The 14,422-nt window shown below is 34.3% G+C and overlaps 1 protein-coding gene and 1 long non-coding RNA gene across 2 annotated transcripts; one reads left to right on the forward strand and one right to left on the reverse strand.

The window, feature by feature from the left end:
* Positions 1–933: 933 nt before the first annotated feature.
* On the forward strand, positions 934–2,465 carry LOC140444666 (uncharacterized). The gene is made up of 4 exons (XM_072536428.1): positions 934–1,194; positions 1,386–1,601; positions 1,845–1,991; positions 2,247–2,465. The coding sequence occupies exons 1-4, from the start codon at positions 934–936 to the stop codon at positions 2,463–2,465; spliced, it is 843 nt and encodes a 280-aa protein (XP_072392529.1).
* A 758-nt stretch (positions 2,466–3,223) lies between these two features.
* LOC140442897 (uncharacterized) lies at positions 3,224–3,776 on the reverse strand. Its single transcript, XR_011951171.1, has 3 exons — positions 3,700–3,776; positions 3,493–3,640; positions 3,224–3,442 (listed from the first exon to the last, which is right to left on the reverse strand). It is a non-coding gene; the product is annotated as an uncharacterized lncRNA (long non-coding RNA).
* Positions 3,777–14,422: the final 10,646 nt, after the last annotated feature.

A 14,422-nucleotide genomic window follows, 5' to 3' on the forward strand; every position in this document is an offset into this window, starting at 1 on the left:
GTGTTCGTAATTTACAGAAAAATTGAATTTCTCTGGGTAATCTAACAAAAAAAAAATATAAACGTTTAAAAATTATAGAGGAAATGTTAAAATTAAACAGTACAATTCAGTCCATATCTCGCGAATAACCGAAAAAACTACAAAAGCTCGACAACGGTAGCCGCACATTAATATTATCTACAGGTGCATCATCTACGAAAAGATGTGCCTATTTGAATGCAGACCACGAGATCAAGGCTGAAAAAACTCTTTTGTCCATCTATTCAGATTCATTTGGTTTTAAAGCACGTAAACGTCATAATAAGTACAATTTGGCATTTTCAGCGTTCACTTTGTGCTCTTTTCAACAAATGTGAGAGTTAATTTCGGGAGACGTAGATAGAGAGAATTGTCACTAGTTGTAAAAAGGAATTTTGCACCGACGAGAAAGAAAAGTTAGCAGGTATACGGAAGTCTATATTATGCCGAAGACGCGAAATCGATAGTTTTTGTATAAAATCCGCAGACACTGAATGTATTCAGGGACGTATTTGCAAAAAGACCAAACGGAAATTATCTTTTAAACGGCAGGTAAAGCTAAATCGTTAAAAAATTAACCATTTTTTGTTTTATTAAAAGGTTTTACAGCAGTTTATTGTTTTACAAATATAGAAGTTTAAAATACTATAGACAAGGATGTATATGACGCAATATAGTTCTCTTATTCTTTTTAATAGACAAAGTACTCACTTCAGTTTCGTCTAAGGTCCGCTTGCCATTATGCTAAATTCAGTACTGAATTTAGCACTAAAAATATTGTATCTACAAAATAGGTGCGCGCGCCGATTCAGTACTAAAAATTAGAACATGTTCTAATTTCTTGTACTAAAAATGATCCAATATTAACTTAAACTGAGGTTATGTTATACGTATGTTTATGCTTTGTTTTTAAATATGTGGAGTCAGAAGCAAATAGAAAATTTAATCGAACTATATAAAGCAAATCCTTGTTTATATGTGCCAAAGCATCCATTGTATAAAAATAGGAATGCGAGAGTAAAAGCTTTGGAAGAAATAAAGGCGGAATTGTATAAACTCGGTGTAGATGTAAGTGTGGCAGAGATAAAAGCCAAGTTTAACAATTTAAGAACTAACTTTTTACAACAGCATAGAAGATATTTATCATCTATAAAAAGCGGAGCTGGTAGCGATGATGTAAGTAACATTTCTATTTCATTATGGCTTTTTATGTCTATTTGTTGGGCTAATTTGATTAGAATTTTGTTAACACTGAAACCATTACGATAAGTCGCGTACACAAACAAATAGACATAAAAAAAGTAGCAGTATAAGTAATGATTTTTTTAAAGCCTAATAGTTGCTCTATAATCATTTTATTTTATTAGATTGACAAACCTACGCTATGGTATTACGAAAAAATATTATTCGTAGCAGAGCATTGCATACCTAGGTGCTCACAGGACAGCCTTTCGGCTTTAACAATCCTACCAGCCAATGAAAATGCTACCATGGATTATGTTCAAGAAAATGAAATACATTTGATAAGTAGTCAGAATCAGGAAGAGGAGATTGAAAATTTTCAAAATTATGATTATTGTATTGTGAGTATATTTATCAATTTTTTTGAAATTTTTTAATTGGAAAATAATTATGAGGAATTTTAGTTTGAGGAGATAATAGTGTCAAAAAATTTATTGGGAATTAAAATCACATAAGCTGAAAAGTCTTTTTTTACTAATGTTTTAACTTCTAAATCAGAAGCTTGTCAAAATATCAATACAAATATAAATAACTTATTTTTTTATTATCATATTAATCATTTATTGATATGGTTGATTTTACAGAGTCCTTCTACATCACAGAATCTGCCTACCCCTTCGTTAAGAGACAGCACCCCCTCTGGAGGAGATATTATTAGAAAGAGTCTAAAAAAAAGAAATAAACCTGACGATGAGGGGATTGAAAATGAAAATTTTCATGATTATTGTATTGTGAGTATAAACTTTTATTTATCAATTTTTTTTGAGATTTTTTAATTGGAAAATAATTATGAAGAATTTTAGTTTGAGGAGATAATAGTGTCTAAAAATTTATTGGGAATTAAAATCACATAAGCTGAAAAGTCTTTTTTTACTAACGTTTTAACTTCTAAATCGGAAGCTTGTCAAAATATGAATACAAATATAAATAACTTCTTATTTATTTATTAACATATTAATCATTTATTGATATGGTTGATTTTACAGAGTCCTTCTGCATCACAGAATGTGCCTACCCCTTCATTAAGAGACAATGCCACCTCTGGAGGAGATATTATTAGAAAGAGGTTAAAAAAAAGAAATAAACCTGACGATGAGGGGATTTTTTTGAATAAAGCGGCTGATGTTTTGGCATCTTTAACAAATGCTCTGGCCAATGAAGAGCAACAAAACCTGTGGAGACTCTTCCTGCAAAATCAAATTTAAAAATATTTGCAGAATTTGTAGAGAGTCAGTTAGAGTTTTTGGTGTCTGATGAAGATACACTATTAGAGACTCAAGAAAAAATAACAAACATTATTTGGGATGCCAGAAAAAAAATTTAAAAAAATAAAAATTCCTAATTATGTATGTTTCGTTTTATTTAAATTTCAAGTTACTCATTTATTAATAATAATATACATTTTTTACATGTTACATCTCTGTATGGCAGCATTTTGCCAGTCAACTGAACCACTGTTACTGTTGAAATACTTATTAAATTCATTTCTTATATTATGAGCTCTAGCTGTCGAACGATTACCTGCTTGATTACTTAATCTATTTGAAAACACAACCTGTGATTCATCTTGTTCTATATATGCTTTAAAATTTTCTGAAACTAATAAATTATGCAACGCTAAGCAAGCCAATATTATTTTTTCTACTTTATCTGCATTTAAATTTATTGGATTAAGCAATACTCTAAATCTGTTAGCTAAGATTCCAAATGAGCTTTCAATCATTCGACGGGCTCTAGAGAGTCGATAATTAAATATTTTTTCAGATTCTGACAATCCCCTATTAGGATAAGGTTACATAATTCGACTGGTTAACGGAAATGCATCATCTGCAATTAATACAAATGGAATTTTTGATGTACGACTGGGTAAAGCCTGATTTGGGGGTAAATTTAAAGAGTTATTTTCTAGTGCTCCACACAGATTACTTTCTCGGAAAACACCACCATCACTTATGCAGCCATTTATTCCTACATTATAGTAAGTGAATTTATAAGCTGAATCACACATGGCTAATAGAACTATTGAGTGATTCCCTTTATAATTGTAATAATATGAACCAGCAGATATCGGAGGTTTAAACATTACATGTTTTCCATCCAAAGCACCAATACAGTTGGGAAACTGCCACATTTCTTGAAACCCTTTAGCAACATTTAACCACTCTCTAGAAGATGTTGGGGTCTAAAAATAATGTTAGTTAGTTTTCATAATTTTATCTCATACATATTTACCTTCAAATATATTTCCTTTAGACTGGTATATATAGCTTCACAAACTTCAGGTACAAACCTAGAAATGCTACTTTCATGTATACGAGTTGAATACATTAATGATCTAAAGGTTTGCCCAGTTGCTAAAAATCTTAATGTAGTTTCCAACCTAAACAAAAAACGAGACATCAAATTTATACATCTACCTAAATACAATACTATACAAACCTGCATCTTGCTGAAATACTTTCTCTAAATTGCGTATCCTGTTTTTTTATCTTATTCTCAACTAGTCCTAATAATTTCATAAACACAGTATTATTCATTCGTAAAAAGTTTTTATATGCCAAAGGGTCTTCTACTAATAATTCTTCATTCAACATATTTAATATTCCTTTGCCCAACCCTCTTCTCTCGATCCATTTTTTTCTCCATATGCGCTTTTTTTAAGAAGTGTATGATTTTTTTTCTTAATTATCTCATTATTACAATTAAAGCTGCTGCACATAATTTTAGCTTCTTTTTTACCATCATTATTTACCTGTTTGTTGAAAACAAACTTCAGGTAGGTTAGACTGTCAATACAAAATTGGTAGAGCGCATGCTTACAGGCTAATTAAAATTAAGATAGTTGCAAACACAAACATACATTTTTCATACTAAATCGACTCGAGCAACTAACTAATATTTTTAGTGCTAAATTCAGTACTGAAATTAGCATAATGGCAAGCGGACCTAAGCTTTAAAATAGAGTAGACGTATTTTATAGCTGCGTATGGTGACAACAATTCCGCCTGTGGTGAAAAATGGATGGATCGAGTAGCTCAGGAGTCACCACTGCCGGTCCTAAGCCCGGGTAAAGGAGGAAGGTTGGGAAATAGGCTGACAATCACTCCCGGAACAAACACACTGTTACAAAACCTGAACATTTGCCTCGGAATACAGGACGGAACTTTCGGAAACGACTTAAGCTACGAAACATGGACTATATATTTGGAAACTGGAATGTGAGGACACTAAGTAAACCAGGATTTCAAACCGCACTTCTGCAAGAACTAAAAATATATAAGCTCACGATTACTGCTCTTCAAGAGATAAGATGGTTGGGGAAAGGTGTCAGGGACACTAAGACGCACACAATTCTATATAGTCGGAAGAGACAGGGAAGCAAAAAATGTGGAGTTGCATTTGTGGTGAATAATGATTTTAATTCAAAAATCATAGACTTCCAGGCAGTCAGACAAAGGATATGCAAGTTAAGAATTTGCATCCACTTGTTCAACCTAACAATGATAAACATTCACTGCCCAACAGAAGAACAAGAAAACATACAAAGGAAAGCTTCTACCACCAGCTGGAGATAGTATAAGACAAGTGTGATATGAATGCTAAAATAGGCAAGGAGCCGCAGTTGTATGGCACAACAGGAAAACACCTATTGAACAATGAAACAAGCGAAAATGAAGAGTTTTTGATAAATTTTGCCACCAGTAAAAACATGGTTATAAGTTCCACATGCTTCCCACATAAAGACATACACGAAATGACATGGATTTCACCAGATGGAATCAAATATCAACAACCAATCAAATCGACCATGTGGTAATAGACAAAAGGGCAGCCAGTAGTATCTCAGATGTTAGAACACGACGAGGAGCATGCTGTGGATCAGACTATCCGTTACTGAAAACCAAATTTAGATGCAGAGTTAACAAGGAAACAAACGAAAGACAACAAAGAACAATTAAACTGGGCCTGGAAAAACTGACGATTCAGAAATGTAAAGAGAAGTTCGAAGAAGAAGTCGCAAATGAGTTAAGGACGCTAGAATTGCACTCCATAGAGGGCAAATGGAATAATGTCAAAACAGCAGTACTGACAGCGGCAGCGTCCACCCTGGGAAACAAGAAAAAGGCGAGAAGAGGAGCATGGTTCTATGATCAGTACAGACAAGCAATAGAGGAAAGAAATGAAGTACACAAAATGTTTATAACAAGAAGAACACGGGAAAGACGAACATCATTTGAAGTCACAAGACGGAAAGCAGACAAGATATGTAGAAATAAAAAAAGAGCCTATGAAAATGGACAAATACAAAAAATTGAAGAAACATAGAATGCTATCTTCTATTAAGAGGCATATTAGAGATTACTAGAAAAAAGGTTTCTTCCACCACCAGTAAAAGGAAAACAAACAGTTGATGATTTGTTTTTGGATGATGGAGGGCAATTTCTGAATCTTTCAGTCAATTTAGCTCTACTCTTAAATGCTTCACTCAAAGATTTCCTGCATTTGCCCTACGATTATATTTATCCGACTGTAAAATTAGGGAGGTAAGCTAGGGGAGCTAGGGGTGGGGGGAAGGGGCTAAATAATTGTAATTTTAATCTGTATTTTGAGAACGATTTTCTAAGATGAAATCGAAACGTCAAAACAGACGTATTTTAAACTCAAATTGATGTTAATTTTTATTAAAGATAGTAATTAATATTATTGTTTCTTTGATATTTTTCCTTAGTACGTATAATTTTTTAGCTTTTATTTAAACTACAATTTTTTATCTTTTAGCATCACACGTTTGAGGTATTGCCGATATAGTCCGGTAAAATAAGGATGCAACCTCGGAATGAAAGATAATAAGCTGAAAATTTGCATTCTTTATTTTGATGGTATAAAACTTACCTCAAAAGTCTCATATAATCACGTGTCCGCGACTTAAGATATTTAAGGTCAAAGGTCACGAAAATGAGTTTACACTTTATGACATTTAAGGTGGTAAGAAAAATTGTAGAATGGAAAACTATATTTATAGATATCATTTATAAAATATTTATTTTATTTTTAACAAACATACAATATTAAATGAAATATTTCAAATGAACTTTAATGATATTTTTAACAGCTGTATATACGATAAATTAAGATCAAGTGCAGAATTCAACAATAATCATTTTTATATTTAATTAAATACTGAAAAAATCATATTTATTATTTTTTTAAATTATATATTTATTAATTAATCCAATAATCGATTTATTAAAGTTACAAATATAATGTATATTCTTTTATTATGTATGGTGAATATTTTTGTATTAATTTTCTTCTTCATCGTCTTCTTCTTCTTCTTCTTCTTCTTACTCTGACTGCTCAATATCGGATTCATCATCATCATTTTCGTTTATTAAAGTATCAGAATAAAAATATTCAAGAATATCAGGTGCATATTCACTTTCTTCATTGAAATCATCTGAAGTTGATGAAGCGTTTAAACATGATTGTCCATTACACTGCCCACAAATTAAAGTACATCCTGATTTCCTGCATCCGCAATTAGAACCACAACCTTTCTTGCAATTGCAAAATATTGTATTCAGCAGTTCTTCTGGTGCTGGCGGTAATAATGTTGTTATTGGTTCCAGAAATTCATTTTGCATTACCCAGCCGAATTCTTGGGGTTCTAAATCATTTCCCAACCAAATTTGGGTCTGATAAATAGACACGAATGATATGCTGACGAGCTGCTGCACTTGAAGGTGGAAGACTTGATAACTGCACTGGTTTGTTGAGTCTTGTTGATTTGATGAACTGGGTGTATCGAAAAGAGTCTATATCGTCTTCTGATGTTGGAGCATTATACGCTGCTAAGAAAATATGTACTCCATTTTCAAATAATTCTTGTACAGAGCAGTTTTTTTGTTGTAAATGGTGATTTTTTTTCGAACATTTTAATAAACGATATTTTACCTTTCCTATAAATCGCAGAAGTCGTATCACATCCACTAAACGCGTGTAAAAATAAGATGTGTTTCTTAGAATGAGGGTATTTATAATTAATATCTATAAATATAGTTTATTAAATAATAAATAATAAAAATTTAATGATAAAAATAGTATTTTAAGTGAATAATTAACTATATAACTTATTATTTATTGAATCCTACTGGCTGACTTCGCGTTACCGTATACACAGGTAAGCGGTCCCACACTCTTTGCGCTCTATCTTAAGAAGGGTTGAAGGTACATAAAAGTACTTGAGACAAAAATTGAAGAGAATTTTCCGTTCTACAATTTTTCTTACCACCTTAAGTGTCATAAAGTGTAAGGAAAACGAGATATTTGCAGAAAACTCATTTTCGTGACCTTTGACCTTAAATATCTTAAGTCGCGGACACGTGATTATATGAGACTTTTAAGGTAAGTTTTATACCATCAAAATAAAGAGGTGTGCAAATTTTTAGCTTATTATCTTTCATTCCGAGGTTTGCCCCCTTTTTTGCCTTATTTTACTGGATTAATAATTAGATTTCATTTCGCATTTTAATTCAATCTCCGCGACAAGCAACTTATAAAGTTGTTATACGATATACCAGTAAATATGTTAACATATGTTAACAGCTCAATCAATTACTCAAACCACTTTTCGTATGACGTAAATTTTAATTTTAGCTATAAATTCGTTTCTGTAGACAATCAAATAAAGCAATCGAGTGGTGCATACACCGTCCAATTCATATTTCATCCGTTAAACAAAATAGCTTTTCAACATAACTGACACGTATGAGATTTAGTAATAAAAAGATCTCGGAAATCTGTCATATGCCATATTAAATATGTAAATTAGATTTTATTCATGTTTGGAATAAAGCCGTTTCTTATGCGAGCGCTCTACAATCTGCAGGAGGGCAAGAAAAATAGACATTTTTGAATGTATCGAAAACTTATTTGAATATATTATATCGTCGGTTAGAGTCGAATAACCACTCAGATTTATATTATACCTCTTTCGATGTCCATTTCTATGGACATAAAGACGAAAATATGGTTACGAGTCTGTTTAGAAATGTTATGCAAGATTTTAGATTCGTTTTGGATAGGCCATAAAGGTTGGTACGTGTTTTGGAATATTGTTACATTTCAGAATTAAAATTTACTGTGAACTGTCCATTCTAGAAATAGTCTAGTTATTATCGTTTTAAAATTTGTAAATAAAATGAAATTGAACGCTAACAAAAGACTTGCAAAATAAAAAAATAACTAGAAAAAGAGCAAATAGAGCCCTACAAGAATTATTATGGAATAAAAACTAAGCCTATCGCACCAACGCTTTTAAAATATACCTTGCACAGGCGTAAAAGATATCAGAAAGGAAATGTGAAAAATGAGCATTCTAATAAACATCAAGAAAACCCTATACACCCTGTGCTTCGCAGTCGATCAGATAGTGATGCATAGGTTCACGACAATCTGGAATGCATCACAAGGATATTCGTAGAAAAATTCAGTAAATGGGAACGAGAAGTAAAATAAATAAAACAGAAACTATACGCATAGGAGGGAAAACAGGACCTGTTTCATCTCATTATACTTTACTTCATGTTGTTTGTCGATTTCACTTTATTATTTTAGATTGATATCGGTCATTCTTAAAGTTTGGGTAGATTAGCTTCCAGAAATCTACTAAAAGATTAAAATGTTTATCAGTTTTACATATTTCTAGGGAAAATTTGAAGATAATAATCCCTGTCTTTAGAAATTAGGTAGTTTTAACGTTTACAGTTAGTCGAATCAATCGGTTCATTGTTCTTGTGCTCGCTACGTATTTATGTATTTCTGAGAAGGGCAATACGTACTTTCCCACGATAAAATTTTATAGTTTTTAGAAACGACCTCCCCTCCACTAGGGGCTTCTGTTAGACGTTTTGTAATGTATTTTTAGGAGTATCATTGGAAACTTAGTTCTGTACACACATTTAGCTTAGTCAATAAAAGTTCTATCAAAATTGTCGTCTTATAATATTTTAATTTGATAAAATAGTATTTTATAGCAACTATATCTCACGGTAAACTAATCGTGAGTTGAACAGGACCCAACATTGTAAAGTGGAGAACACATATTACGAATAATGGCAAAATGGTCTACGCAATACATGCAAGGTGTAGCATTTTCTTTTTCATAAAGTAGGTCGCAAAAATAGATATGGTTTGCATCTTGTTGCATTTTAAATTGTTAGACTAGAAAGCTGTGAGAGTTTATTTCCTTTAGCAAAAAGTTGTTTTTGAAGGATGTACTATTTACTTTTTCTTTTCAATTCGAAAAGAAAAAAAATCGAAAGAAAAGTACCAAGGTGAATCTATGGAGCAGTGAATGACAATGGAGTGTGGAGAAGACGATACAACTTCGAACTTTATAGAATATACCAGGAACCTGATATAGTAAAACATATTAAGATAGGACGTCTGAGGTGGATAGGACATAAAATGCGGATAAAAGAAAATGACCCAGATAGAAAAACGCTCGTTAATAGACCCATTGGTCTATCCATTGGAGAAGAGGAAGATCCAGAACAAGATTCCTTGATAACAACGGTGATGGCATGAGAAATATGGGAATACGTGCTTGGCGGAGAAAGACGATGGATAGAGACGGCTGGAGAGAAAAAGCTAGGACCCACGCAGAGTTATAAAGCCAGAATGATGATGATGATGAGCTTACTTACTTACTTTATCGTGTCCGGATATGCCATTCATACAATTTCGGTCCAGTATCGGGCTACGTCAGTCCTATCTTTGTTGGCGAGCCACAAATCTTCGAGGGTACATCGATGAGGACAGTTTCATCATGTAAGAAGATGTTCCATATTCTGTGCTTCTCCACAGTCACAATTCACATCATCTTGGTCTATTTTACCCCAGTTTGCCCTGTTTGATTTTACTGGAGCGACCCCCGTTCCTATCCTATTTATAGAGTTTTCCACGTTTTGAAGTCCAGGGACTGGCCGGTACATTGAACCTGGGGAAGAGGAAAATACTCAAGCAGTTCATCCTGCACTGTTCAAAGGAAGCTTTTCCTGGATTTAAGTCGCTTTCGTGATGTTCGAGCTTTGTATAGGGCATGCCACCCGTCCGCGATCTGATTAATTTTCTCTATGTGCTCTGCAACACCTCTGCGTGTTGAGGATTCTGCAAACCCTGCCGCTTTATATAGATTTGAGAGTGGCGTTGGTTTTATGCACTCCGTTACTGTCCTGCCTGTCTCATTTAGCGCAGTATCAACTTGTTTGGTGTGGGCAGATCTGCCCCAAACGGGGCACGCATATTCAGCAGTTGACAAACACAGTGTCTGTGCCGTTGTTCTTAAAACGCCAGGACGTGCACCCCATTTACTTCCCATTAGCTTTCTGAGTATGCTGTTCGTAGTTGTTACTTTCCCTCTTGTTTTTATGCTATGTTGTCTGTTAGTGAGGAACCGGTCTAGAGTTACTCCAAGATATATGGGTTGGTTTGTGTGTTCTAATGTATTATCATTGCACGTTTTGCTTGGCTTCCTTTGCGCGAAGGTGGAAAGCGCAGACTTGAGTTTTAGAGGGATTGGGTCTCAGGGAAATATACCGGTAGTAGGCTATCCTTGTTTTTAAGGCAGTTTTGAGTTTCTCCTCCACTTTTTTAAAACTGTTTCCTTGGGCACACATTGCAAGATCGTCAGAATAGAGGAAGTGCTTGGTTTCGGTCGGCGTAGGTTGGTCGTTTGTGTATATATTGAAGAGCATTGGTGCTAAAACACTTCCCTGTGGGAGGCTGTTTTTTTTAAGTCTTCACCTACTTACTCTACCCTCCGGCATAACGAAAAAACGTCTGACATGCAGTAAGAGATATACGACCGTACTCAGACGGTGGTCATTGAGAGTGTCGTATAATTTGAGGAGCAATGTTTTGTGACTTAGTGTGTCATAAGCTGCTATCAAATCTACGAAAGCAGCTCCTGTTATAAGTTTTTTTAAAGCTCTCTTCAATGTGTTCTGTTAGTGCGAGGACTTGACCACTGCAAGATTTGCTGGGTCTGACTCCTCTGTGTTGTGGGATGAGGTCCTTGTCGACATTTTTTTTTATTCTGGCGAGTATGAGTCTCTCGTATAGTTTGAAAAAGCGACACAACAGCGAAATAAGTCTGTAGCTACTGGGATGTTATGGGTCCTTTCCTGGTTTTAACAAGGCTATTACTTTAGATTTCCTTCATGATTTTGGAATTTCGCAGGATTTGCAGCACGTGTTATAAATTTGCAAGATCCAGTTTTTTGCTCCTTGGCCTAGATGCTTTATTTGTTCACTGCATATATCATCCACACCTTCAGCTTTCCCGTTTTTTAACTCGTTCATACCACCGTGAAGTTCTTTAGTGTAAAAGGAGTTTCTAGGTGGTTTGTCTCCGAATTCAATCTTCTTCTAGTGTTTGGGTCCTTATATTGGTTTGTAGTTCTTCCATTCGTAAGGAGTTGAGCAGCGACTTGGTTTGCTGTAACCTTACAAGGTGGTTTATGTTCTTTTGGATCACCGCTAAGATTTTTTTACAAGGGTCCATGCTATTTTGCTACTATGTGTCATGTCAGTTTTTCCAGGGTCTCTACCCACTTTTCCTGTCTGACTTGACTTAGCTGCTGGAGTAGTACTGCTCCGCAGTCAACTTTTTTTTTCTAAAAGGGACAGTGGAATAGAGGATTTTGTATGTTCTCATTAGTTCTTTGGAGTCGCTAGACATCCCGGGAACATATTGTTATCTACATACTCTGGGGATAGCTTCTCTAGACACATTTTTGAGTACCTCTTCAAATTTTTTGTAGTTCTCTACTTTTGGTTCAAGACGTAGCAGCTCAGAATCTAGCATGTCTAAATACTTTTGCCAGTTTGCCTTTTTGAAGTTAAATCTCCTTCTGATTGGAATATCTTGTGATCTGACAATTGGAAAGATATATATACCAATTGGTCTACGCTGAGTTTTTGGTATGGGGCTATATACTCGTACTACTACTATATACTACATCGGTCTTCGAGGTTATTACTTGACAAACAGATATCTAGGATATATCATCTTTTCCAAACTTTGCTCTGAAAAGATGGTGGAAGTTTAGGATCATAGATTAACGTGAGGTCACTCGTTTCGGCCCATGCTTTTACTGCGTCTTCATTTGCGTCCGAATCTGGATAGCCCCAGAGTAAACTGTGACTGTAAAAGTATCCCAGTACAAGCTGATTGGGTTGTGATTGGAAGTTAGTTGGGGGTGAAAATATAAAAGACTGGTTTGGGGGTTTGTATACCGAGGTTATTGTGCATTTTCAGATCTCAAATCTATTGTGCATTTGTTGTTTCTACAGATGAGACTATGGTTTGAGTTCTCACAAATACAGCGCTCCCATGCATATGCTTATTGTGTGGCATTTCCACAATCAGTTTCATACCGGAGACTTTCGGTCTCGCTGCAATTAGGTCTCTGTGGGTTTCCTGCATGCACAATACCTCACATTTCGTGACCTTGCAGAATTCTGATACGATGTCTTGTTTGGCTGTAGTGATGCCCTCGATATTTATGCTCGCTAATGTCAGTGTTAACTCTGAGAAGATCCGTTGTGGCTTGATGTTTGCCATCTGAATTGGTTTAGTCCGGTGTTGGAAGCATTAGCCGTCTACTAGTAGACGTTTCCAGGGGATGCCGTCAATATTGTTTACTTTGTAGTTGATGTGGCACTATTGATCTTGTGGAGGCTCTTTCCTTGTTCCCCGATGATGAGCTGTAAATATTAAATAAGTGAGGTCACAATTGGGAAACCTTTCAGAGTATCTATGTTGTGCTGATCGAACGTTACACCTTATTTCACCATAAATTAAAGCATATCAGCGTATTCCTCATTAGTAAAAACCATTTTTGTTGAAGTTATATTTGAATACCACAAAGTAAAAACCCAAAAGATAAACTTTGTAAACTGAGAGCAATTTGACAATGAAAACGTAAGTTATACTTCTGTTGACAGGTCCACGGCCAACTAATGCAAAAAATATTAATTTAACTTTCATGACGAAAAAACGAAACATTTTCAAATCGATTTTTCTAGAAAAGGGTGTATCCTATCGACTTAGAGTAAGAGTACCTTTTAGTACTAGAATACCTAAAAATTTAATATTTTAGTATCACAAATGCTTAAAAGGTAAAAACAAAAAAGTTATACGTTAAAATAACCGTTGACCTACCCAACACGGACACCTATGATCGGTATTAGAAAGTCGCAATTGATGATATCAATTCAACTCTGTAGGATAAATAATTGCACCAGTTTTAGTTTTTCTAAATAGAAGCTTTCTGGAGGTATTTAAAAAAACAAATTACAAGACGCCATCTTTTAAGAGCTCTCTTAGGATTAGCCGAATTGGGTTAAATTCTCTTAAAATTATCTGAGGAATCTGTCAGGAGAGTTTCTAGACACCCTGTATACTTATATTACAGAAAAAAACTTTTCAGTAAAATTTTTATACATGCTTATTTTTACTTCATTTTCAAAGTGTGCTCCCGCTGTTCTCAAAAATATCCATCAAGCAAAAATACTTTCTGCTATTAAGAAATATAAAACGCGACATGGCTACCCTTTTAAAACAAACTGAATTTTTCAGAAGTGAGGAAATACTTAAAAGAACATACTTCCCCACTTATGACTCTCCACGATTTAATGGTCCACTCTCCATTGTACCGTTAAGAAATTTACCGACATGAAAAAGTACTAGCGGGAAGGGAATATTTGCGGAAATTGTCTCAATTCTTCACCGAACGTATCATGAAAATATTTTGACTAATGGCTGATGGTGGAGGAATAAAACGATATCAGTGAGATATGTACATTAAACAATAGTTGTTTAGGGCTTACTACAGTTTTTCGAACCGTTTATATTAGTGAAAAGTGATTTGTCCTACTAATATTTGAGGAGCCTAAGTACAAACGTATCATTCTTCACTTTTTGAACTTTCAAACACCGAAAAAACAACTGAAACTATATAAACTGATCTGAAGTGATCTGAAAAATGTATTCTGTAAAATTTGTGGAAACGTGATTTATAATGAATCGTTATTAAATTTCTGAGTTAAACCGTGCAAGTATTATTGCTTTAGTTGAAGAAGAACATTCACAGCG

This window comes from Diabrotica undecimpunctata, chromosome 6 (genome assembly GCF_040954645.1).
Source record: "Diabrotica undecimpunctata isolate CICGRU chromosome 6, icDiaUnde3, whole genome shotgun sequence".
NCBI classification, from domain to species: domain Eukaryota; kingdom Metazoa; phylum Arthropoda; class Insecta; order Coleoptera; family Chrysomelidae; genus Diabrotica; species Diabrotica undecimpunctata.